At 40.7% G+C, this 26,524-nt stretch overlaps 1 protein-coding gene across 1 annotated transcript; it reads left to right on the top strand.

Annotated features, from left to right (window-relative positions):
* The first annotated feature begins 2,473 nt into the window (after nt 1-2,473).
* On the top strand, nt 2,474-8,999 carry LOC308396861 (terminal nucleotidyltransferase 5A-like). Its single transcript, XM_080882488.1, has 2 exons — nt 2,474-3,580; nt 4,520-8,999. The coding sequence occupies exons 1-2, from the start codon at nt 3,155-3,157 to the stop codon at nt 5,333-5,335; spliced, it is 1,242 nt and encodes a 413-aa protein (XP_080738614.1). The 5' UTR covers nt 2,474-3,154; the 3' UTR covers nt 5,336-8,999.
* The last annotated feature ends 17,525 nt before the right edge of the window (nt 9,000-26,524 follow it).

The following is a 26,524-nucleotide window of genomic DNA, read 5'->3' as shown; positions in this document are numbered from 1 at the left end:
AGTTTTTATGCCTGGCTGCCTGGGGAAGGTGTTGAATCTTGCAAATGTATTTTGGTTACTTTTGCCATTTTCACACGGTGCACTATAAATGCATATAGGTTTGAATACTTTCATTCAGCCTAGCAGTTTCATGCAGCCTGTGGTATTTTAGGAGATTCTCCAACACCCAGAAAACCAAAACAGCAAATATCCCAGATGGTTGGAGGTCTTTCATCAACATTAATACGCTTATTTTACTTATTTTTCTACACCCTGCTGCTATGTCTGCAGCTACTCACAGAACTGCCATCATAATTGTGCCAGGCTAATTTTCCTGTCAATGTGACCTTCAGCACAGGACAATGTCTCAATGTCTTACATCTGGAGGTGGTCAGCAGGCCTGCACGCTGCTAATACATGTGGGTTAAATGTGGAAATTTTTTTCGTTCTTTTTTTAATGGAAAATCTTTGAGATACTAAAATGATCCAGCATGCTATATATGAAAATAATAGAAGGTGTTAAGAGTGGGAGGAAGCGAGCGGATGGACATTCACCTAACTACTTCACTGTAATCTCTTAATGAACTTCCACGTGTAGTAATGGTAAAAACAGGAAAGGGGAAGAGGATGAGCAAAGAGCAGGAAAGGATAGAGGGACTGAAGACATAGTGGGTTAATAGGAAAACATGGAAACATTTCAAAAGAATATGCAGAAGATATGGAAAGATATTTTAAGTGTGATCAGAATCCTGGGTGCCGAGATTTCTTCATGTGTCTGCATCTGAATTTTTTAATAAAAAAAACTCTCTGTCATGTTCCTGAATAGAAAGAGGGCACTGTGCAATAATAATTCACACATAAACAGATAGGTTACAATTTAGTGCACACCTCAAGATACTCTTGTGTGCATAAATTTGTTTCCATATATGGAGATAAGTTTAGCAGCCAGGCATGCGGTCTGTCTGAAATCCTGGATAGTCGTTAGACATCGGAAACCAATCCGGTGTCATCCACTTGGCAGGTCAAAGGTCAGGTAAGTAGTTGCTTCACAGTAAGCAGTAAGGCTTAAACTGAGCTAAATGGTGAATGGGGAAGTGAAGAGTGTGACTGACCTGCTGTTGTTATGTCTTAACCTACAGAGCTACGTACTGTATTTGCAGTGTGGAAATAATGGCACAGTATTTCCTGTAATGCAGCAGCAGCACTAATGCTGAAAGTTTTGCATTTGCACATAAATGTGATTCTTCCCGTATTATTTAAATGTTAAGTAGCTGCTGTTAATGCATCAACAATACAAAGAAGTGAAAGCAGCTGCCATATGCTTCACTGCATCAACGACTGACAATGATACTGAGGCGAATAGTTAAAGTAAACTTGATCTCAATGCTGCCTATCAGATTGTAAACTGACATGGATTATTCACTCGAGTCATATGTCGGACTTTAAAATAACAAATAGATATTAAACAGATACAAATATCTTATTTTTTTCTGTAAAATGTAGCGTTTTCATATTTACATCCCTCCCTTTTTCTGACAGATGGTATTGGATCTTTGCTTCAGTCTTACTCAAAACTTGGCTCACGGTTATCATCACGTTTCTCCTTCTTTTCGGTGTTTTAGCTTTTTGCGCATGCACAAAAACAATTCTTGGATAACAATACGTTCACCCTCATGTGTGAAAGTGCACTTGCTAACAGCGCATCTTCCTGTGTGTCGGTGTTAACGTGTGTGACACTGCACATAGAGGGTAATCTGCGATAAGCTGGTTTATGGGCTCGTCTGCAGTGACGCAGATATGCGCGCCCAGCTCCGCACTGACAGATTCTTTATGACAACTAACCCGAGAGACTGTGGCCCATACCCAAGCTGGACCGCAGTCAAGAACATGACCGACAACTTTCATCGCACATATATGCTCAAATTAAACATTCATGTTGGTGTTAAGAGGACAAATAAAACAGAAACTGTTGTTAAATTTGCGCATTAAATGTGGTTTCACGATGTGTGACTTTGGAGATAAGATGATAACTAGTGAAGAAAAAACAAACATCTCTAGAGAGGGTGCATGTGAAACCTCGCGTAGTAGTAAAATTGTAGTGTTTTATATTTGTGTAATTTACACAAATTTATCTGTTTGGAAGGTTGGAAAGAATTCTAAGTACCCGATTTTGATAACGTGCATAGATTTATGTCAAACTGAACAGGGGGAGCTGATACTGGACCAGTGAGACCAGGGTTCCCCTCTGCAGGAAGACAAGTGTAGGCTGGCTGCATCTCCGGAATGATGGGATTTTGAGTAAAAGTGACTGTTTGTGGATACGAATCCCCGATTTTGAAGGCTAGAACTTTAATTTAAAAGTTTTTATTCTTCTTTAGACACGCCTCAGCATTCGAGCTTGAAGCCACTGAAATTAACCATGGGAAGCGGAGGGGGTGGAGGGGGTGGTGTTAGTTGGTGTGGGCTGTCAATCAAACCGAGCCGCCCCATCGCTTCTCGGACTGGAAATGATCTGTTCACAACCTCTCCAGCAGCCGTGGAGTGGGACCTCCGTGCATCGCGCAGTATCAGCGAGCTCCAAAACGGCCAAAATGTAAAAGACAAACAGCAGTCGCTCACCGCTTTTGAAAAGTAGGTGGGGATCGGAAACGCGCATTGTAAAAAAAAAAAAAAAAAAAAAAAAAACGGAGCGTAAAGTTGCTCAGCATCGATACGCAATAAGCTGTGCGTATCAAAAAGACAAAAAGCGAGTCAAAGAAGACAGAAGTAAAACTTCTCCAGTGGATTTTTCGGTTGAGATAGCTGCGTCAGAGCACTACTGGGACGTCGCGAAAAGCTGAAACGGAAAGAAAGAACCGACACAGCTGACACCCGCTGTCCAGAGGTTAGACACGGAGACGGATCGGAGCGCGCAGTCTGCCAGCGAAAGCTTGACAAGATCATGAACTGAATTTGTCTGGAGAAGCAGACTTTATGTAAGAAGTGGGGCAACGCCGCCCGACCTGTTCTCTTCGTCATGCGTAAAGACGTTTTGTCGTTCACGGTCTTGTTGGTGTGACAGAGTTCCGCTCCTAAGGGTCATTTCCACAGAACGCTGCCTCCGGCTAATGCCGCAGCTCCGGACGGAGTTAGTAGAAAGTTTTGCCGTTTACATCCTCCTCTACCTCCTGTCAACATGATCGAGAGCGCTGAGTGCGCTGCAGCTGACAGCTACTCGCACGGAGAGAGCATCAACCTCAGCGTGCTCAACTGGGAGCAAGTGCATCGGCTGGACACCATCCTCACGGGCTCCATCCCAATTCACGGGCGATGGAGCTTCCCGACCCTGGAGGTGAAGCCACGAGATATCGTCAAGGTGGTCCGAAGCCGCATGGAGGAGAAGCGGATACATGTTCGGGAGGTGCGGTTAAACGGATCGGCAGCCAGCTACGTCCTGCATGAGGACAGCGGTCTGGGATGGAAAGATCTGGACTTAATATTTTGCGCCGAGCTGAAAGGGGAGATGGAGTTTCAGATAGTGAAAGATATAGTGCTGGACTCACTTCTAGACTTCTTGCCCGAGGGGGTGAATAAAGAAAAGATCACACCAGTGACCTTAAAGGTAGTGTATGAAGAAATGTGACTCACAAACGGAGCAAATTATGATTCTTATGAGAACTGTGAAGCACTGGCGCATATAATGCAGAGCTTCAAAATTACTCAATTCCTGAATTATACATGAAGAAGAATTAGTTAAAATTTCTCAGTCATTGCATACATTTTAGATTTAATAATGCACCCAATTCTAATAAGTCTGAATATGTCAGTGCAGCATAGAGATATAAGCCTACAAATAGTAAAAAGTTTGGTTTCCAGTTCAAAGAGGATTCTGTCTAATCCAATTGGAGTCAGATCCACATTAATCAGTCGGCCCTCAGTTACCTGGATACCAAGGACTACCCAGGCTACTAATGGCCCACCAACAGATGTGATCAGCAAAACATGATGAGTAAAAGGCCAGACAGAGATTTTTATCAGGTGCACATTAATGTGGAGTTGTTGCTCAAACTATGGTCAAAACACATTATATCTCCATTGCTGACCCAGAATGCAGTCGTTCATCTGGTGAGCAGGTCACGGTCAGAAAAAGAAGTTTTTGGTAAACTTTTTGCAAGAACTTTACTTTACCACAGCTGTGAAAAGGACATGGGGGAGGAGGAGGAGTTGAGAGATTGTGAGAGAGGGTTTGAAGGAGGTCCTCGAGTTTTTGAATGATTTGAGCTGATATATACAATTAGTTACTCATCTTATAATGCAGTGCTTTTTGTAAGCCCTTAATGACACACAAATAAAAAAGGTAGAGGGCATATAGAATTCTAGTGTGGATATAAAGTGGGTATAAAACCCTTGTTGTCCACTCTCTTTGTTCCAACAGTGTCTTTAAGTTTTCACTGATGATTTCAGTGTGCTGGTTAAAGCCTGCAAAATATGACATTTACATGAAGATCATGATTCCTATTGTGTAGAAACTTTTCATGTTTTACTTTGTGTCTGTTTGTAGGAGGCTTATGTGCAGAAGATGGTGAAGGTGTGTAACGACTCAGATCGCTGGAGTCTCATCTCACTGTCCAACAACCGTGGCAAGAACGTGGAGCTCAAGTTTGTGGACTCTCTTCGCCGGCAGTTTGAGTTCAGCGTGGACTCTTTCCAGATCCGCCTGGACTCGCTCCTCCTCTTTTACGAGTGCTCGGAGCACCCAATGGCTGCAACTTTCCACCCCACCATCCTTGGGGAAAGTGTCTATGGTGACTTCCCCACCGCCCTCGATCACCTGCGCAAGCGCCTCATCTGCACGAGGAGCCCCGAGGAGATACGCGGCGGGGGCTTGCTGAAGTACTGCCACCTGCTGGTTCGGGGTTTCCGTGCAGCTTCTGACACCGAGATGAAACTGCTGCAGCGCTACATGTGCTCGCGATTCTTCATAGACTTTCCTGATGTGATTGAGCAGAGGAGAAAGCTGGAGTCCTATCTGCAGAACCACTTTGTAGACCTGGAGGACAGGAAGTATGACTACCTTGCCACGCTGTACAATGTGGTGCAAGAGAGCACTGTGTGCCTGATGGGCCACGAGAGGCGTCAGACACTCAGCCTCATCTCGTCGCTGGCCCTTCGGGTTCTGGTCCAGCAGAATGCCATACCCAATGCTGCCAATGTCACCTGCTTCTACCAGCCGGCTCCATATGTCTCTGATGGCAACTTCAGCAACTATTACGTAGCACAGGTTCAGCCTGTCTACTCATGCCCACCCTCTCCTCCTCAGCAGTACCTTGCTTCTTTGCAGCACCCCATGTACGCCACTTGGTTGCCCTGTAACTAAACCTTTTTTATGTCCATGCACCACTGTGTAAGTGCTGGGACTCCCACCCACTCATAAAAGGGAGGAGTGATGATTTTTTTTAAATCTCCTCCTTGAGAACGGAAGTTTGTGGAAAGGACAAAAGGAAAGCAAGAGATAAGATTGGGCAAGGAAGAAGAGAATCAAGGAAAGGCAAGAAAATGAAGACAAGGAATCAGGACCAAAGCAGCAAGAGAAAGAAATGTTTTTCCCCCCGGGTTAGGATGGCACAGCAGGAGGTGAGCACACAGGGAGAGATGCCAGTGAGTGGGGCTGGCCTGCCAGTTCGAGGGTTTGCTAGATCAAACCGTCGCTGAGGCTCTGAGTCATAAATAGCCTGGACAGGATAGTGTTCTGGTGTGTTGTGGGTTTTGACATGTGTAATAAGCACATCTTCTTCACATTGCAAACCAAAACATGAGATCACAAATGGCCACAAAGAGCAAAGAGCAGCAAAGGACGCAGAAGATGTTTTCATTCACATATTTACCGTCTGCACTGAGTTTGTGGGAGACTGGAACTTTGTTTTCAAAGAAAATTGCAAAAAAAGGAAGTGAGTACTGTTTACAACCCAAAGATCTGCTTTGTTACTCAAGTTTTTCTTTCTGAACTCTGACAACAACAAAAAAAAACAACAAAAAAACAAACAACAAAAAAAAACCCAACAACAAAACAATGCATGCTTTATTTCTGTACAGGAATACATTTTTAAGTGCCTAGATAAAGCCTAAAGGGAAGAGTTGTTTTTTGTCATTCTTTATCTTAGAGTAGTATTGAATTGTCTCATGACATTTTCAAAATGATTATGAATGTACTGATGGTCAGAAAATTTACCAATGCTGACTAAGGTCTCTAACACTGAGGGAGGTATCGGACCACCTGATGTTTTTAACAGTGTTTGGTTCAAGATTATGCTCTTATCAGCAGTGCTGCTGGATAAGTACACATCCTGATTACCAAAGAGGAAGTACCAACATAATCTCATCATCTGTAGGAGGTGGGTGGCGAGAGTGTCTAAAAAATACTTATAAAAATATAATGCATGGTTATTTTAAAATGAGAGATGGGTTGCAAATTAGGGGGGCAGCACGGTGGCACGGTGGTTAGCACTGTTGCCGCACAGCAAGAAGGTCCTGAGTTCAATTCCAACATCAGGCCGGGGTCTTTCTGTGGGGAGTTTGCATGTTCTCCCCGTGTCTGCGTGGGTTCCCTCCGGGTACTCCGGCTTCCTCCCACCGTCCAAAGACATGCAGCTTGAGGGGATAGGTTAATTGGAAAATCCAAATTGCCATTAGGTGTGAATGTGCGAGTGAATGTGAGCGCGAATGGTTGTCTGTCCCTGTGTGTTGGCCCTGCGACAGACTGTTGACCTGTCCAGGGTGTACCCCGCCTCTCGCCCTATGACAGCTGGGATTGGCACCAGCACCCCCCGCGACCCTGAAAAGGATAAGCGGTAGCGGATGGATGGATGGATGGATGGGTTGCAAATTAAGGTGAAGGAGTATATAGCAACCTATTTCATGTGCAGGGTCAAATGTGACAGAAAGAAATGTATGCCCATTGTGCATTTCAAAATACAGTCTTATTAAAACACATTTTCATGTGTTTTTGTACACTTTGCCAGATGCAAACTGAAATGCAAATTAAAAGAACAGATTTTTCAGATGTACCACTCAAGCTTACTTAAAGGCACCCTGTGGAGTTTCTTTCTTTGTTTACACTATTTCCCTAAGGTCTAAAAAGCTGAAGTGAGTTCATGGCATGAAATCAGCTGCAGCAATCTCATCAGGGCGTAACTGTGAGAAATAGGTCAGGTCCAGCACTTTCACTTAAACTGGCCCACCACAATCATGTCACTCTCTACCCATCTTTGCGTTCCTCTGAATCTGTATATCAACTGTGATGCTCCCGTAAAACACTAAAAGTTTGTAGTGAGGAAAAGGGAATGAAGAACAAGCGAGAGGAACTGCACACTTCATAAAGGGGGCTCTGCAAAAATGCACGACTTTCTGCAGTGAATCCTAAAAAAATCCCAAATGACATCCTGTGTGTGGGAGGGAGAGAGGGAGAAAGTAGACAATAAACTGTAAAGCCAAGGAAAAGTCAGCTCCAAGAAGAGCAACAGCAAGCTCACTGCCTAAAAACGCTGTTAATGATAAACGCTGGCTAACAAAAAATAACCAAAACTTTCCACTGAGACAACTTATCAACATTTAAAGATGGTTTTAGCTCAACAGGGAGAAAATTAAATCTGGAGTTCTCTTCCTGTTAAAAGGGAGTTCTTCTTTTCCACTGTCACCAAGTGATTGCTCGCAGAGGATTGTCTGATCAGCGGGATTCTTGTGCATTCTTGCAATATGAAAATGCCTTGAAGTAAAGCCAAGTCAACTAGTGCTATATAAAACGCTGAATTAAATTAGCTTCTCCTTATTGCAAGTTTTTATTTCGTTTACTGTCCGGCTGTTGGGCCTCTTCTCACAGCACCTGCCACCACAATCATCTACTATGGCCCACAGGTCCTTAATTTGACAAACTTAGCATCTGTGTTTTGGCTTTCAGCTTTCTCCACAAGTGCCTTCCCTTTTACTCCTACCCATTTTGGCCAGCTGACTATTTTTCCTGACGTGTTGTTGAAAAACCGGTGCGTCCACCCAAATGCAAATGCTTATATTGGCTTACAGGAAAAGTGCCCATTCTGCCAGATGGCCAGCCCTGGACCTCATGCATGACATCACATGTATGCATGTTCTCATACACATGCACGATACAACCAAAGATTTTGCTCTATTAGAGCTCCTAAAATCAAACAAACTCTACAAGGTACCTTTGAGTAACAAACACATGTTTAACAGAAAGTTTTGAAACATGGGCGATCAGTTTTCAAAAAATTACACTGGAAAATTGTAAAAGATTTAAAACACTTTTAATTTATTTTTTTTTTTATCAAATGCATTAAGAAATTTTGTATGCAGTTCGAATGCATTTTGCCATAATGTATCTGCTTTAAAATAAAACAACATGTAACAGAAAAAGGGAACAATTGTGTTACAAGCTACAAGCTCTAAATTTGTCAAAGGAGTGGAAGTTGGTTTGTGTGTGCAAGGGTGTCGTAACAGAGCTCGGGCCCAGCAGAGGAGAACACAGTTAACAGCTGCTGAAATTTGTCTCAGTGAGGAAATAATGAGATAAGTAGAACTGAAAATGCACGGATATTTGAAAGGCATTAAAGCGTTTCGTCTGAGATTTAAAGTAGAGTTTTCATAACAATTGTGGAGTGACAGAGTATATTTCCAGTTTTTAACTGCATTCTGCACTTCACTCAGAATGTTCCCTCTCAAACAAGTCAGATCTTCTATTTTTCTATCGATCTCTATTTTTGTACACTTTGTGTTCAGACGAATTAGCAGACAAGGCTGTGTCACTGAATTTAAAGGTGCTTTTCTGTGTATTAGTTTTGGCTGATGGAGACCTGCTTTGGTGAATACAGTGGTTGAGATTTACATTTACACATGTTCATTGTACGTTCTGCTCTGAGCTGTTCCATGTGGATTTCTGTTGCTGTAAAGAGATTGTTTCATTGTTTTTCAGTGTTTTCAACAGCAATCCTGTTTGAACCTGAAAATAAACATCTGATGATTGTGTTCAAGTGCAGCAATTTCTTAATTAAAAGCAAAAGGAGCCCACTGGACATAAGATGTTTTAAGATTTTTCTTTCTTATCACAAACACTACCAGCCGCAGTAGCACTTTGCATGATGATTATTAGACGTTTCACCACCTTGAACTTTAGTTTAGCCGAGGTAAACGGCTCTGGCATTTGGATTTGGTGTCCAGGTTTTGACATTAAGAGAAAAGTCCTCATTAGGTCAATGCTCTGAAGTGCCCGCACATCCACACAAGTGCATGACTCTTGTTGCCAGCAAGTAACAGCTGAACGTGAAGGATTTCCCCTCAGTGAGACGTCACAGATGAGCGTCAACGAACGTCATCACACTGTTTGCCAAGCTAATTAGCTTTAAGTGAATCTGAAACGGCAAGCAGGTATCACGAATTTACAAACCTTACTACCAGCAGAGCCCAGGTCTCCAGGGACACATGGTAACTTGCTGAGTGGATTGGCTCCAGGTCTGCATCACTCTAATGCCCGCAAGCTTCAGCCTCCAGATGTCACTTTCCCTGCTGACAGTGGGGAAAAAACGTTACTCAACTCTGTCTTTCATCTTTTTCCTTTCTTCTGTCTCTCTACTTGACACTCTGCTTATGTTTTCTCCTCTTTATCTTTTCCTTTTGCTTTCATGCCTGCTTTTGAAAAGATTTCGATGTGCATAACTACTGACTCTTCTATTTTGAGTCACTTGAGATTACAGCTCTCACTCTAGGTGTTTATTATTATTATGATAATTCTGTGTTCACTCATTTCCCTTCATCTCTGCCTCAGTTGGTCTCTTGGTGAATTTAAGCAGCAATGGATGAGCTATGGAAAGAAGAACAGGGCCACTGTTATCCCCTGTTAAGCGGGAGAGAGTGGACACTAAATATAGGCCCCCCTCTCAGCCACTGTAAGGACATTAGCCCATCTGCCAAAAGCTGATTAGCCTCCCTCCATAACCATGCACTCAGGGCTCTAGTGTGGCTGCTGTGGAGAGATTTACTGGCTATTGTGCTGCAACACGTACCTGCCTCATCCCGTCTTTTAGGTCACTCTCGCTTGAAAGAGGAAAAGAGAAGGAGTCCACTTCCTTATCAACGGGCTTAAAGAAAACAACAGATTGAGGCCTTTACTGTGTTGCACAACAAGGAAAATAGCGAACCCAATAACACCGTAAGCTTAGGAAGGGTGTTACTAGCGTGCTATAACAGAGCAGCTTGACAGGTGGGCTGAGCATAGGAAGTATGCCATGCAATTCTTTTGAAGGGAGTCACTGTTAGACTGCAGTAAGGAAAACAAATGCTCTAAAAACGAACTATTTTTGAAACTATCAAACATTGAGTCATTCAGATCTTTATAGTCTTTTCTTCTACAACGATATTTTAAATGAAGTGACAGCTGCCGGTCTCACTGCAGAGCATGAAATAGGAACCAAATGCCACCTCTTTGTTTCTATGCATGGATATTAATTTCCCTTTTTTAACAGCAGCATTTCTTGTATTCCAGTTGAAAGCATTTTTTGTGAATGCATGAAATGTTAATTAAAAATGAAAGCAAAAACAGTTCAACTCAGGTCCCTTCAAAAGCACTACAAACGGTGCCCATGAAAACAAATCAGTGAATTGCATTTAGTGACTATTGAACAACCCGGTGGGATAAAATGTCATAACTAGTTCATAAATTGCTGTTAGACTCTGTGTGGAGAATACTTGCCCTTGTGTTATTTCCTAACAGAAAGCAAGTCCCTCCTACAGCTTCTAATAAAGGCTAGAAACCATTAAAAGCACCGACCTGGCTGTCTCTGAACATATTAGAAGCCACTTTACAGCCCTCACAGAGACAAAGCAGAAGCTGTCATACATTATGGAAGCAAGGACTGAAACAATAGCAATGCCTTTAGCTGACTAAAAATTACAATTTTGCTGTGTCAAATGACTATGTTAGCAACCCTTCTGTACCATGTGTTTCTTCAGTGTACAAAAGAGTTTGTACACTAAAATAAGAAGAAAAGAAAAAAACTCTGACAGCTGGCTCACTCTTAAATAAAATAGCCTTAAAAACTGGCATATGGCATATTTGACTTGCTTGTGACAACAGGGGCATGTCTAGATGGGGGCCATGGGGTGCCACAGAACATGACTACTAATACTTTTAAACCCCCCTCACCACCACCACTGAATGGATAGGAGAATGTAACTTGGTAATTCAAAATGCAGCTGCGCGTCTTTTAACAGGTACGAGAATTCATGAACACATAACTCCAATTTTAGCCAAATTACATTGGCTCCCTGTTAAATATCGTATAGATTTTAAAATTCTTTTGTTCACTTTTAATATTTTGAATAATTTAGCGCCCAGTTATCTTTCTGATTTACTCCATTCATACAATCCCAACAGAGCACTTAGATCGTCCAACCACAGGCTCCTAGGACAACCTAGGACTCGAATGAAGTCGAGAGGCGACCGGGCCTTTGCATCCATGGCACCCAGACTCTGGAATAACCTCCCCGTTCATATTCGCACTGCCGAGTCTATCCAGTCTTTTAAATTACGTCTTAAAACTTATTTTTTTACTTTGGCTTTTGATTCTGTCTAGTTGGCTGTTTTAGCTTGTTGCGTTGTTACCTATTGTTTGTTGTCCTCTTTTATTGTTTGTTTTAAATGTCTCATGTTTTTAGTGACTGTGAAGCACTATGGTCAACACTGTTGTTTTAATATGTGCTATATAAATAAATTTTGATTTGATTTGATTTGATTTAAATGGTTATATGATGTTACGACTTTATATGAGCTTATGATTCTATACAGCTATGTTTTGGATGCAAATACCTCAGTTTGTACTCTGTACCAGTTATTTGAAATATTTAGTTGCTTATTATTTTGGAGATAGGTTGCATTGTTATACATCAAGCTACTTAGCAATATAAAAAGCAGTATAAAGACATGCATACACATCAATGAATCAACAATTGAGAAATTACCATTTGACATAATGAGTATGTTTATTGCAGGCACTCTAAATATGCATCAAGTATAACAATATGAGCAGTGACAGTTGAAATAAATAGCACTGATTATATTCATCATTGCAACTGTTAGTGGGTGAGATTTATTAAGGAGCAAATGAAGTTTTGTCCTCAAAGTTGATGTGTTTAACACATCAACTAACACATCAGCAGGAAAAATTTGCAAGCATAAGGTTTTGGGTGAGTTTGACAAGGGGCAAATTGTGATGGCTAGACGACTGGATCAGAGCATCTCCAAAACTGCAGCAGCTTTGGGTTGTTCCTGGTCTGCAGTGGTCAGTATCTATTAAAAGTGGTGCAAGGAAGGAACAGTGGTGAATCAGTGACATGGGTGCCCAGAGCTCACTGGTGCATGTGGAGAGCAAAGGCTGGTCTGTGTGGTTTGATTCAATAGACAAGCTACTGTAGCTCAAATTGCTTAAAGAGGTGATGCTGGTTCTGATAGAAAGGTGTAAGAATGCACAATGCATCACAGTTTGTTCCAGTCAGGAAGTGCGTGCCTACCCTTCTGCACTGCCAAAAGTGAAAACAATGAGCACGTGAGGATCACAACTGGACCACAGAGCAATGGAAGAAGGTGGCCTGGTCTGATTAATCATGTTTTCTTTTAGATTACATGAATGTCCTTGTGCGTGTGGTTCGCTTAGCTGGGTAACACCTGGCACCAGTATCCACCATGGGAAGAAGGAAACTGTGTTCACTGGGATAATGCACCCTGCCACAAAGCAAAGATATTTCAGATTTGAGGTGTTGACTTGGCCTCCAAATTCCTCAGATCTAAATTTGATCAAGCATCTGTGAGATGTGCTGGACAAACAAGACCAACCCACAAAAAGGCTGAAAGGCCTCACCTCTCAGCTTTTAGGACTTCAAGGAGCTGTTGCTAACACCTTGGTGCCAGATACCACAGCACACCTTCAGGGGTATGGTGGAGTCCATGCCTCGATGGATCAGCAACAGCAATAGAGGGACCAACACAATATTAAACAGGTAGTTATAATATTATGGCTAATTGGTGTATTTTTATGATGCAACTAGCTCACTATTAACCTATTTGAGTAGGATTATAATGCTTACTTAAGTAAAAAGTCATTTTGAATTTTCTCACTAGCAGTCAGAATCATTTCCTGCCTGGATGGACTTTGTCTCTAAACAACAAAATTCAGAGTTTTTGGTTTTTTTTCCTGTTTTTTTTTTTTTTTTTTTTCTTGAACAGAGCCTAGCTGTTTCTCAACTTCCACTCTTGGTCCTGCGTTGAGCTATTATATGAGAGTTCACATACAGATATTAAAATGGAGATATTTTCCACCTCTAACATCAAGCAAGAAAGTGAATAAATGTATTTTCACAATGTCAAACTGTTCCTTTAAGAAGCTGTAATCCAAGGTGACCTTATTAGTTCAAGATGCATGAGTAGGAGAGAGCAGCGGGAATCCCACATCTGTTCAAAAACGCCAAGCTATGAGCTGCCTTCAAAGATTAGACTTATGTTCAAAAAATACCACATCTATGAGTTAAAGAAGCGCCATCAAAGAAGCATAAAGAAAAAAATACATGTGGATTTATGTGTTCAGACAAGCGCTGACAGATTTGTTTACTACAGAGTTAGATATTACTCAGAGTCTAGGTAGATATAAAATGTCTCACCACACTCTTCTTTTCAGGCTCTCCAGGCTCTAATTCATATAGTGCGTATAGCTTAGCGCTAGCCACATTATAGTGAAGGTCATGTTGAGGGCAAGTAAACAGTGAGCCTCTTCAAGACATATGTTTCTAAATGAATACGATCTTTTTTTAACGGACACGTTAAATGTTTCAAAACAGTATGAAAAGGAATCGGGCTAAAGTGCGAACGTGGATGAAAGCCGAAACAAAGTCTTTTTCTTTAGTTTTCTGGTTTTAAAATGAATTATCTGTTGTTTAACTGAATTAATTGGTTTAGAAGACTTTTATTTGGCCCTGGAGTGGTTTAATGAACCGGTCTCTCCCCACTGTTATGCTCTCAGCCTCTTGTGTGAGTATTTTCACAGGAAAAGGTCAGACTGAGTCGAATTACTGTTGCCATCTTTAATTAATTTAGGTTTCACAAAAACAGGAAATGAATAGCACCGAAAGGTCTCTTAGCAGTTTCTAAAACACTGGTATTGTGGCTGCGCTGCTGACAGGAGGTTTTCATTGAATGAGAAGTCACACATGAAGACGACTTTATTTAGTTTAGCTGTTATGTGGAGGCAGCACAGGTGCAGATTTGAGACATATAAACAAGCAGTAATTTAAACAAATATGTAGTACATCAACTTTTTAAAAATATACAGAACTCAAGAAAGGAACTGCGTGTAACTGTTGCAGGTTTTGGGACCACGGAGTGACGTGAAAACAAATGAAGATGTGTGTGTAGGCATTCAAACACAGGCGCACACATGCACGCAGGTCTGGCAGGGTCATGTTGGAGACGAACCAGTTGGAGCTGCAGCAGGGCCGAGAGTCCATCCAGCTCAGCCCAGCTGGGGTCAGAGGTCACCCAGTAAATCAAACAACAGCCAGACTAGACTGTGAGAAACAACGATTTTTGAGTCCGTGCGCGTGTGAAAGAGAACAAGAGAGATAAAGCAGGATGAAGACGAGAAGAGTGTGTATGGGCACACGTGTCTGTGTTCGTGCATTCGCCCTGTCTGTCTGTGTATTTGTGTTACACGAAAACATGAACGAATGTCTAGCGTTCAGTGTCAGACATCTGGGGACGATGTTGCCTTTAGAGATTATGAATACCAGCCATAAGCAAAACTTGATCCCCTTGATTATTAGGCAACACAATAATAATAATTTAGATTTGTTGAACAAACGAACCACTGAGAGAATTTCCCGTGACATCAGATGCCAAACAGCTGGCTGGCTCAAGCACTAAATCAGATTCATCCCTGATCTTAAGTGTTTATGCCTGGTTGTGTAAATAACTTGGACTCCAGTGAAACACAAACTGATTCCTTGCAACGCAGAGATACTAAAGAGACAGAGAGAGTGAGACAAATTGGTGATTTTGCTGCATCAGTGAAAATAATTGGCTAGTTTTCCCAATAGAGGCCAGACATGCTTTTTTTTAGAGAAAAATTATAAAACTTTCCATTGATGCACGGACTACTGGAGACTAAACAGCATAACCCTATAAAACAAATACCCTTAACAACTAATCAGTTCAGCTTTTCAACCTGTGGGGGAGTGCTAAGATTTTTCCTTAACTTGATCTTAGGAGTGGAAATCACCTGATGCACATTTAAGAAGTGGATGAATGTAAAACTGATCTTGGGCACTATGATTATCTGCTGATCTCTTTTGCTCCAACAAATGCTGCAGCAGTTATTTAGGCCCAGTAAATAATGCTGTCAGGGATTATTTACATTTTTTGTATTTGTATATTTGGATGACATTTCGATTTTTTCCATGTACCCGGAGGGACACGGGCAGCACATCAGAAGAGCACATCAGAAGAGCACTTCAGAGTCTGGTTGAAAACAAGTTGTGTAACGGCTGTAAAATAAGAATTACATATGTCATTTGCTTATGGTCTGAAAGGTGGGCAGCTGAAGACCGATCCAGAGAAAATCTAAGCCCAGTCCTGACGTGTGCAAAAAAAAACAAAGGTTCTCAGCGGTTGCACATTTCTCCAAGAGGTTCATTGAAGTAAAATTCTATTTAAACTCGCCTAAATTGTCACTTGGTCTTCAGAAGCAGCTTTTAAGTGTCTCAAGGAGAAATTCACCTCTGCTCCTGTACTTGTTCAGCCTGATCCAAGCCTTCAGTTTATTGTGAAATTGATGATTCTGATGTCATTGTAGGGCAATGCTGTATCAGTGCTCTTTTCTTTCTTTCCTTATTCCAAGCTTAACTATGATGTAGGTAACAGACCTGCGGAAGAATGGGGGCACTGACTGAAGGAGGCCAAGCAACCTTTGGATGTTTGGACCGACCATAAGAACTTGGCATAAATGAACCTATCGTCTGGCTAGGTTGGTTTTGTTTTTTGGTCAGTTTAGTTTTCTTCAAGGGATATGTCTCAGACTCCAAAGAAATCATCATTTCCCAGTACTATGTCTTGGGAAGCCTCACTTGGGATGTGCTCTGAATCCAGATTTGCAGCTAAATCAACTTTGTTGTTCAACCCACAGGTTGCAAATAAAATCTACGAACTGTTCCACGACAGTTTGGTCCACCTTTGAGTGTTTCTGTCTGTCCACAATCAGGACAGGACCAAAATCTCCTGATACTTTTCTCTCTTCATAATTGCATAAGATTCCCAACACCACTGGCTGAAATGTAACTCCAAACCATGACAGAGCCTCCACTGTGTTTTACAGATGACTGGTGACACTCGCTGTTATAAAGCCTGTTGTTTTCCTTTTTTAAGAATGTCTTTTTGACAGCCACCCTTCCACTGACACCAATTATGATGAAGCTTTGGTGAACACTAGACGGCTGCATGCATCTCTTTTTTTATGCTGGGATGGGTCATAGGTGAGTGTTTAGTGGCTTAAGAACAAAAAAAATAAAAAATGAAAATGTCAGGTTCAAGGACTGGAAAATCTTTGAAAGGTTTTCAGAAAGTTTGGAGAACTATTGCTCAAGAGTAAGTATGGTTTACTGGAGGCAAAACTTTAAGAAAAAAGGAGTGTCTCTAGACACTCTAGACTTTTGCATAGTACTGTAATATTCTCAATTATACAGTTAATTATAACATATTCACATCCCACGGTGTCAAATACTGACATTCTGTAAGTGATAAGTACAAGGTGTGCTTCAGTGGCAGTTCCTTGGTGGGTCAGCCATGGGTCTATGGGATTCAGAATTATAGCCGTTCAGTTTTAAAGGCCAACAAATAAAATCTACTTGTTAGATTAGTGTTTAGATAGTAGAATGTTATATTTTGTACTGACACACACCTCCACACTTGAAGATTGGAAAAGGACACATATGTGTTTAAATGGAACAGGTATTTCACAGGTATATGTATGTGTTGACTAAAGTGATGTCCGGCATTGACACCTCTGCATATCTATCAGATACCAGAGTCCTTGAAAAAAACGAGTGTGGCTAAATGTTCGGTATAATTATACTGAACCAAAATTAGTAGTTCATTTATAACTACCCATGGGTTTCTGTTTTTGTTATAAACTAAATTATGCATGAATAATTCATTTATTTGCCACAGAGGAATCCATTGAGTGCCTTATTGGAATCTGTGAGAGTTAAAAACGAATTGCAAAGGATTCGGCACATATTTTACACCGGATGAAACCCTCCCATTTATTCAGGGTTGGGACCGGCACTAAGAGTACACTCTACCTTATTATTCCCTCAGGTTGAGTTTGCGATTACTCCTGGAATCAAACCGATGATGTTCTGCATTTAATGAATTAACCACTAAACCACAGCAACATATTTGTTAGAGATTAATAAAGCCATTACTCAAAACACATTAAGGCTGTTGTACTTGAAATGGTTTCCCCCAGTCTGTACAAGAGACTGTGTTTGGCTGGTGTGGCCACAGACACAGTTACATTGTAATCACCAAGGCTGCAACAACTAGTCATGAGAGAGCCGCCTCCTCTGTCCTATAAAATAACATCTGGTGCATTGCTGTCTAAGACACACACCCACACTAACCTGCACAATGCACTACAATACCAATTAACTTGCAAGCAGTCGGAATGAGAAGTGAAGAAAAGACAGAGTACAATGAAAGTACATAGATGAAAAAACCATTAACTTGTCACATAAAGTATTACAGATGCATTACCATTTCACCACATGCCAACTCTGAAAGCACTACAGCTACAAAACAAGCTGCTAAGAGTCTAAAAAGTCGCCCGCTTCAAACGTTCAAGCCCGTCCTGATGAAATCAGTATAATTATAATCAACATTACTACATGCTGTGGGTGATTAGAAAAACATTCAAGCTCTTATCACTGGTGCAGTTGGTGCTGAAATATGCTTTGTTTTGGACCTAGATCCATGGCATTTTGAAAAATCACTTAGAGAATAATGCTTTCTTTGGAGCTTTCCCCAGACTGACTCCAGAACAACAGGTCTCAAACACATGTATGTGTGCAGTAGTGTTTCTGAAGTAATTAAAGTTTTCTTTAACCATAGAAAACCAAGGAAACGTTTTAGACTTATAATAAAGCCTACATGCAGACTTAGAATTCAGGGTCAAAGTGAGCATTTACTCAATTTAGGACGTTAAGATAGCCAGTTAAGCCTTCACAAGTACCATCATTCAAAATGTGTGTTTTGCCAATGTATGTGCACATTTGCACACATCTGCTTCTTTCTGTTTACGGCACCCAAGGAGGCAGTGAAAAGCTGTGATGGATATACCCCATATGGTGAAGTGCAGAAACAGAGAGCAGGCCTGAGAGATTACCCATTTGCTTTCTAAACACAGTTACCTGGATCAGCATGAGTGTGACTTTCTGCAGTGATGTGTGGGGGAAAAGGAGCTCAGATAACTCTGAGGTGAGCCCATATAAACATATGAAATATTACTACGCGTCAAAGTTTAATGTAAAAACATGACTTTTGCAGCATTCATTAAAAATGTTACTTTTTGTAAAAGAGTTTTCTAAAAGTCTGCGTGATTAAGAAGCATAAGGTCTGCATTTCATCATTATGTTATATTATAAAACACTAGTTTGCGCTCTCCTCCTGCAGGAAAATAACAGGCATCATTTTATTTTCAGCAGTGATACTTCTGAAGGGTTCATTTGAAGCTAAATTTAAATCAGCAAGGTCCTAATTTATGTGTGTTTCTGTTTGTGTATCTCTTCCTTACTGCTTTGCTGTGTCTGTACCTCTGCATAAGTATGTATTATGACTCTGTGTGTGATTAAGGTGCTGAAATGCCAGTTGTGCACTCACATCCTGATAAAGGCATTATTGCTTTCCTCTTGTCTCCATCTTGGCCTGCTGCTAACAAGCCTGCGCTTACCTGGGGTGTAATGATAGTCATTATCACATTGTAACAGCAAACAAACCTGCCAGCTCGCTGCTGGTGCCAAAAACACACCTGTATGTGGTTAAGTATAGCACTGTCACTATATAGGGAAATGGAAAGTTAAAACTGGCCTCAAGAATGTGTAAGGTATGTGTGGCATGTTTAATTTTCCGGTTTACAGCATCATATATCATCAGCTCTGGCTGTGTGTGACACTGGTAATGTATGTGTTTCCTGAACATTCACTAAAATCACTAATTATTTCTTCTTCTCTTCCTTGTAGAAATAAAAACGTGACAGAGGACACAGTGTTATAGCAACCATGTGAAGCAGGATTCTAATTAATCACAGAAACAGTCTTAGTCACAACAGATTGTCTCCACACAGCAAGTGTTTTGATGAGCGCCGCTGTTCAGAAAAGTCACAAGCAGACTGTCCAAGTCTGCAGACTTGGGGTTTATTGTTTCTAGCTACATAGCATTGTTCCTGTCCACAGTAATCCAAAACAAACTCATCCAAAGCTCTACAGCTTGGATAAGTCGCTATTTAAATTCAGCTGCTGCAGCAACACATTTGCAAATGACTTGAATGCATCTAACATCTGAAACATGAAAGCTTAAGATTTTTTATGTGACAAATAAATCTTTAGGGGTGATGCTAAGCACCGTGACATGCGTTTAGGTAATGTAAAAGGTATTTGTGCTGTTTGACTCACGTTGTTAGACCCTTGTCAGATAAGTCCCACCAGCCTCAATAAACCCGAGTTTCTCCTTTCACAACATGGCCTGCTTCTCTTGGACTCCAAACACACACACAAAAAATAAATTTTTGTGCAAATAGACTTTTTGTGAAAACTGTATATCAGCCATTGCAAAACTTGTGAAATTATTTATGTATCGGTGTCTGATGATGCTCAGTCTCAGCTGCCATTTGATGACCTTGACGCGGGTACACCTGTGGAGCTTTCAATGAAGATCCGATTAAGATAAAACGTACACTGGGGACATAATTTTTCTTTCCTATTCCAGCTTCAGCCAGTGCATGTCACTTTTGCTCTTTTTTACATGCGTGCAGCCAACACAGCCTCAAAAGCCACTGATCAGTACTACTGGGAAACTAAAAACTTTCAGGTCCCAAAAATTCTTGTCCTTACCTACTGCTTCTGCATTTTCATAGGAATACAGCTTTTTTAAGTGATTAGATATTACCAAATAATTCTCATTTCCAGAAATGGAAGTGAGTTGAAATGTTTTGCTTCAAATAAAGACTGAGAACAAAGAAAGCTGACATTATGTATTGGTGTATTGGGTTTGACTCTGAATGTCAACTTTAGCAATAATGCTAGACAGCATTAATGCAAAAGAAGCACTATTTATCATCGTGCTGTGAAAGTAGGTGAAATAGATTGATAAAGTCCCAGTAACCTAGGCCTAGGGACTAGTCAATGAGCCCATGGTAACCATAGGTCGCTAAGGAAAAATGTAAATTCCCTAACCGGTTAGCAAATGGGTGCTGGAGGTTCCTGGCAGTCACAACGCAAAATTGGTCCCAAAGAAGCATACAGTGCTGAACTGAAAACAGACAGTGACCTGAAATGGATAGTCTATCTGATATCCTGTGTTGGTGTTGTTCCTGCATCATCATAATAATGTTTGGCCTGGATAAACATTGCAACTGAAAAATAATGTGTGGAAGAAAAAATACCTTTGCTTATATAAAACTCTTTTCTGGAATCAATTGTAAGCATTCCAAGTGTTTTCTTCATTAATTTATACAGTATAATAAATATTATCAGGTTAGATTTGCTGTTAGCCATATTTAGGTTTCATGTGTTTGTTTGCTAGTTACTGTTTTTAATAGCATTACCTAACATCTTGGCTAATGCTAATTGAGTGCTTAGACAGTGTTTTGAGTTTTGGTCTTGTTGTCATTGTTTAGTTTTCCTGTGTCTGTTTCCTGTTTTATTGTGACAGTCTTTTCTCCCATGGGCGTTATGTTTAGTGTTACTTCCTCTCTTTTATTAGTCAGATTTGTTTCAGCTGTTTTTTCACCTGTTTCCAATCCTCTCATTACCTTGCCTATTTAAGCCCTAAGTTTATCTCTGTTCCTTGTCAAGTCGTCGTCAACTGCTCGTGTGTGCCCTGTTTAACGCAGTCACTTGTGTTTATTTCTCTCAGCTCCAGTAAAACATAGTATATTCCAAACCAGCCTGCGAGTCCTGCATTTTGGTCCCCTGTCTCTATTTTCTACACAGCTGAACGTGACATCCTGGACCAACACTGTTGTGATGATGCAGGAACAACACCAACATGGGGATATCAGATAATGCAGAAATGTGCCTGCTAAAACGTTAGCTGCAGTTGTGAGGCACAACTTTTAATTCGCAGGCAAACATTCATCATTTTGAGCTTGCGTTCAACTTTTTCAAGTTTCCCTGCGGCACAGCTAATAGTTAGCAAGTGTTTACAGATGAGCTGGCTTGTTCCATGCAAACTGTAGGCAGCCAACCACAGACAACTACACTTTACTAGAGACTAAAGCAATAGCCAGCAACCTCAAGCAAATAATTACCAACTGGTCAGGGAACACACATTTTTCCCAACTAGCCTCCGGATGTGTGTTTGATTTAAACCTAACAAAGCTCATCTTTGGCACTGTGTCTCCTTTTAGTGAGCAAGATAACTTATAAGTAAGGCTCATAGATGAAGAGGTAGAGTAGAGGTAGGCTGCAGGAACGTGACTAAGGGAGGAGACAGGATTAAATTAGCATGTTCAGAGATCTGTTCATAATGATTAGGCTGCAGAATTACAGTTAAAGATGTAATTACTAAATTTGTAATTTGAATCAGTATATGCATGTATATCCCAATACTGGGAGATGAATTACTCAGCAGACAGCGTTAGTCATTTCAGAATCAGCTAAAAGGATCATATATTAATCAAAGTCTAGCTAGAATGTCACTTGTCACTGTAGCAGGCTAATCTTGTCACCATCAATAGAGTTAGATTACAAGATAATATGCTGAATTAGCACTGGTTGAGAGAAGAGAAGAGAAGAGAAGGGCTTATTTGTCAAAAAGAGATAAATGTACCTCCCATTTCCTGGTCTTTGGCAAGCGCTTGCATACATGTAAGTCGTGCAGTGCATGACCGTGTCTGTGTAACAGTGAGTCCTGTGTGCACATGTTGCTGCTACTGCAAGTGCACGTCCTCGATCATGTTTGCAGTGCAAACAAAATGTGTGAGTCGGCTGCTACGTTCCAATCCATAAATCATACAGGCAAGTTGAGTTTTTAAAGCTGCTTGACCTCCATATGAAGCTCAGATATTCAACGTGGAGAAAGATAAACATACCGAGAAGACATAAGGGAGGAATATGACATTTCTGCATGACACTTATATTTTTTACTCACATGGACACTTTGAGGGTGAGTTTCACACTAGAAAACAGAACAAAAATGTCTTCATTCGTTTGTTGCTATATCTGCAAAACAAATATTAAGCCTGGATTTATTAAGTTTCTCAGACCGTTAATTTGTCACAGAAGCTTACAGTGCCAATGTCAGTATTCTCTTTCTGGCCTGTCAGACAAACCAGTGGTTCTAATTCAGCCATCACCAATCTTCCTGATGGTTCCTGTAATATATTTGCTAGTGTTCAGTGTTGGCCAGTTGCAAACCAGATGTATCTGGTTGGGTTTTCTTTTGTTTTTTGTTTTATTTTTTGTTTTTTTAGAGCACTTACAGAAGACAAATCTTCAAAACAGAACAACTAACTGCATAATGATGTGTAATTCAATTGGAGTCAACTAAACTTTAGCCACGCTGTAACCACAATGGTCAGACAATATCCAGTCAACCATACACACCAACATGTTTACATTTCTATGAAGGGAAAAATTTAAATTACCCCCTGACCCCCCCCCCCCACACACACACACACACACACACACACACACATAAACACACACACCACTGCCTTGTTTCTTCTTCTTTTCCCCCCTCATTTTGCCTTTTTTCCCCTTCTCTTGTATTTTTGACTGTTTTTGGCATTTTAAATTTTGAATCCTTGGTGTTCCTGCATCATATAATAGGTGGTTTTGGTTAATCAAGGCTGGTTTAGTGATCTACGGAGAAGCTGTTTCTTCTTTATTTTGTTTTGGATCTTTTTTTCTTTTTTTTTTACAGACATATGGCATGAATCTGAGGAAAGAACTGTGCTTGTTTTGTGCTGATCCAGTGTTCTCCTATGAAGAAGTGCCTAATGCTCGGAGAGGATCTTTTGTGGTTCGTTCCTGTTCAAAGGTGAAGTTTGAAGAGTTGTTGACCTTTGCTGCCCGTATTTTAAAAAGACAGAGTTTTTCTACAAAGAGAAAGGCTATGAAAATCAGTTCAATAAGTTCAAAAGCTTTTGGGCAAAGGTACAGTTTCTGTAGTTTAGCCTCTGTACACCATCACAGACAATTTTACATCAAATTATGAAGATGTGACTGAGGTACATGATCAATAAATATGAGTAAACTGGTTCCACTGGTCTGTGCTGTAACATTTCCTCCACCATATTTGCCAGATGCTATGGCATGCTTAGGATCAGGAGAGGTTCTTGCCAGGCACATGTCATTTCCAATGGGAGGGTCAATTGACCACTGTGACTTTTTGGATGGAGGACCTCTTGAGTTTTATTGTAGATAAACATCTTTAATAATGATTTCAGTCAAACCATGATTCTACCAGGGTGCATCTGGATTGTGTTTAAGATCTCCCACTGATCCTGACTTTTTATTTATTTATTTATTTATTTTTGCTTTTTGAGCCTGCTGCTTCTGTCTGACCGGGTCTGATCTGAGACCGTTTATGCAATAATTGGCAAAATAATGCTCTCAAACACCTCATCCCTGCCTGAATAACAGATGAGGTTTTTTTTATAAGTAAATCAAAAGTAAAAAGAAAACGACGGAATTTATTTCTCTGAATACAGAATGAGAGGAAAAGTAAACTCTATGTAAACTTTACATAGGCCACGCTCGGATAAAATTACCTCATTCATAATATGATCTTTTTTATTTGTTTATTCTTTTTTGTTAGATAAGCTGGTTCCCACCAGCTGATGGATGTGATCTTTTAAAAGTCCTATGCTAGTGAAGGGGAAGTCCGGCATTTTAGCTCACTGAGCTGCTTGTCTTTCTAATACCAGATTTATGCCCTTTGACTGTCGGTTCTTAACTGACCCCGGCAAAGGCTTTAAGGTCTAAGGTTAAAGGTGAGGGTACAACAAAAGGGGACATACTGCTGAGAGAAAAGTGTGTCAGCTTTCTCATGTCTTGACTGACTGGTTGAGCCGATTATTCATCATCATAAAGTTGTGAAATTCAGGTTGATTCAAGAGGGGCTGGTTGTGGAAGAGCTATCCTCGTGTGCATACATGCAGGCGTATTCTCGCATGTCACACTAGAGCTATGTTTACACACGAGGCCCATAATCTTAACATCCTCCAACCTGCTCAGTCTTTCCACCCCGTGACCTCTCTTTCACCTTCCATGAATGCATGTCAGAGCCTGTGCTTATTCACTTTTACTTGAGTAAAGAATTTGAAACCATCGTTGTTTTTTAACACAAGTATCTGTATTTCTGTTCTGTACTTTTTCCATCCGTGCTGATCAAATATTTTGCTGTCATTTCAGCAGATAAAAAGAAAATCTATTACACTTGGCTAGTTAAGACTGAAGAAATTCAAACAGTATGGGTTTGTGTCAGCACGCAGCAATTTTTGTGCAGTAAGCACCCATGACCTCATTTATTTCTTCTTTGTTAAAGTGATTATTGTTGCTCGGTTAAAAGACCTCTTTTTAAATATTAGATCATAAATACTTGCTGTGGTTGAGCCAAGATTAGCTGACACTGCTGACAGTTTTTTTTATCCTAAAAGCTGGCCTCTTCCTCTGCTAGAGAAAAGGCCTTCCAAAACTGCAGTGAACATGACATAGAAAAAGGAAACATGGCCTTTTTGTCATGAGAGTTCTGAATGAAGTCGATGTTAAACTTTAAAGGATTTGTACTGCGAATAGACAGTCTAATCACTTTCATATTAGCCATGCAAAACGAGAAAGAAAAGAAAAGAAACACTAATCCGATTAGCAGCAGAGAAACAGCCAAATTCCTGACCTTCTCTGACCAAAACCTAAGTTTGTCAGCAGCCACTTGCAAGTATTGATATGGTCTCAAATGGCGAAAAGAAGTGGGAAAAGGAAGAAAGAGTTTCCAGGCTCATGGGACAAAAGACCTGGATCCCTGCTTTAGCAGGTCGCTCACAACACCCTGTGAATGCATGTGCGTCAGAGCGTGCACTCTATAAAACCCCATTCAGCCTGCTCCTCTCGGCCATCTGAACGCAGCTGGTGAGCAGATATGTGGGGACAGAGAGGAGAGAGAGAGGGGTTGACAGCAGGGATAAAGGTAATTCAGGGTGATACAGACTGAATTTATATAGAGAAACAAAAAGGAGACGTGAGGCAGGGTTCAAGTGACATCTGGAAATGGATACAGCTGCGTTTGAGACTTCGGCTTCCTGTCTAGTGTTGATGAAAGCTGTATTAGCATTGTGCATATCATTTAGCCTTATCGCTTAAAGAAAAACATGTTCTTCTCATCCTCAGGGGGGAGTAGATGTTGGAGAGTTGTCTATTAATACACAACATGAAAACTATAATGCTTTTTTATATAATGTATTTTTCCATCCCTCGCTCTGTTTATGCACATGTCATTTTATTTGGAGGAGAGAGAGTGTAACTGACATGACTGTGGCCTAATCCCTCAACAACAGTTCTCAAAGATACTGCAGAGCAAGAGATTTGACCAACAGCAAGCATTTCCTTTAAGGTCCAACAAAAACCCAACAAGGAATTAATTTCATAATGACATCACAAAACACACATAAATAAAAGTGAGCAAGTGAGGTGCTGCCAGCTGTAACCAGCTGTTTTGTGTGTGTGGGGGGGGGGAGTGGGGGGGGGGGGGGGGGGGGCACTGCTGTTGAAAATTTACCAAAAAAAAGTTTGAAAGAGATTATGAGTTCCTGCCTCTTAAGCTAAATGAATGAGATCACCGGAGAGGGGTGAAGGAAGGAGAGATGAGGGCGGCATTTATCAGAGAAATGAGATAATTTCGGGGACGATTCATCAATTAAAAAAAACTGGTGCTGAAATCGTTGCTAAACCACTTTTCTCTTACAAAGACAGAAAAACATCACACCACCTCAGAAAAAAGCAGACATTTATGGTGTTATTAGAATTTACAGTACTACAATATGTTTGCTGGTTTTTTGTTTTTGGGGAGGGGTTTTGTACATCTTGTGTAAAGTGATTTACTGTTATCTGGTGAGAGTTTTAAACCTACCAAAGTGGTTCTTAAACATACAGCTTCGGCCGCAAAAATTCAGATAAATATATAAATCCTTGAAGACATTTTTATTTTAGTGCAGCTTTTCTGGAAAGTAATTTTTCACGTTTTGTT

Source organism: Rhamphochromis sp. 'chilingali' (assembly GCF_963969265.1).
Source record: "Rhamphochromis sp. 'chilingali' genome assembly, chromosome: 5".
NCBI classification, from domain to species: domain Eukaryota; kingdom Metazoa; phylum Chordata; class Actinopteri; order Cichliformes; family Cichlidae; genus Rhamphochromis; species Rhamphochromis sp. 'chilingali'.
The sequence above is the reverse complement of the archived record's forward strand: the minus strand, read 5'-3'. Positions and strand labels throughout refer to the sequence as shown.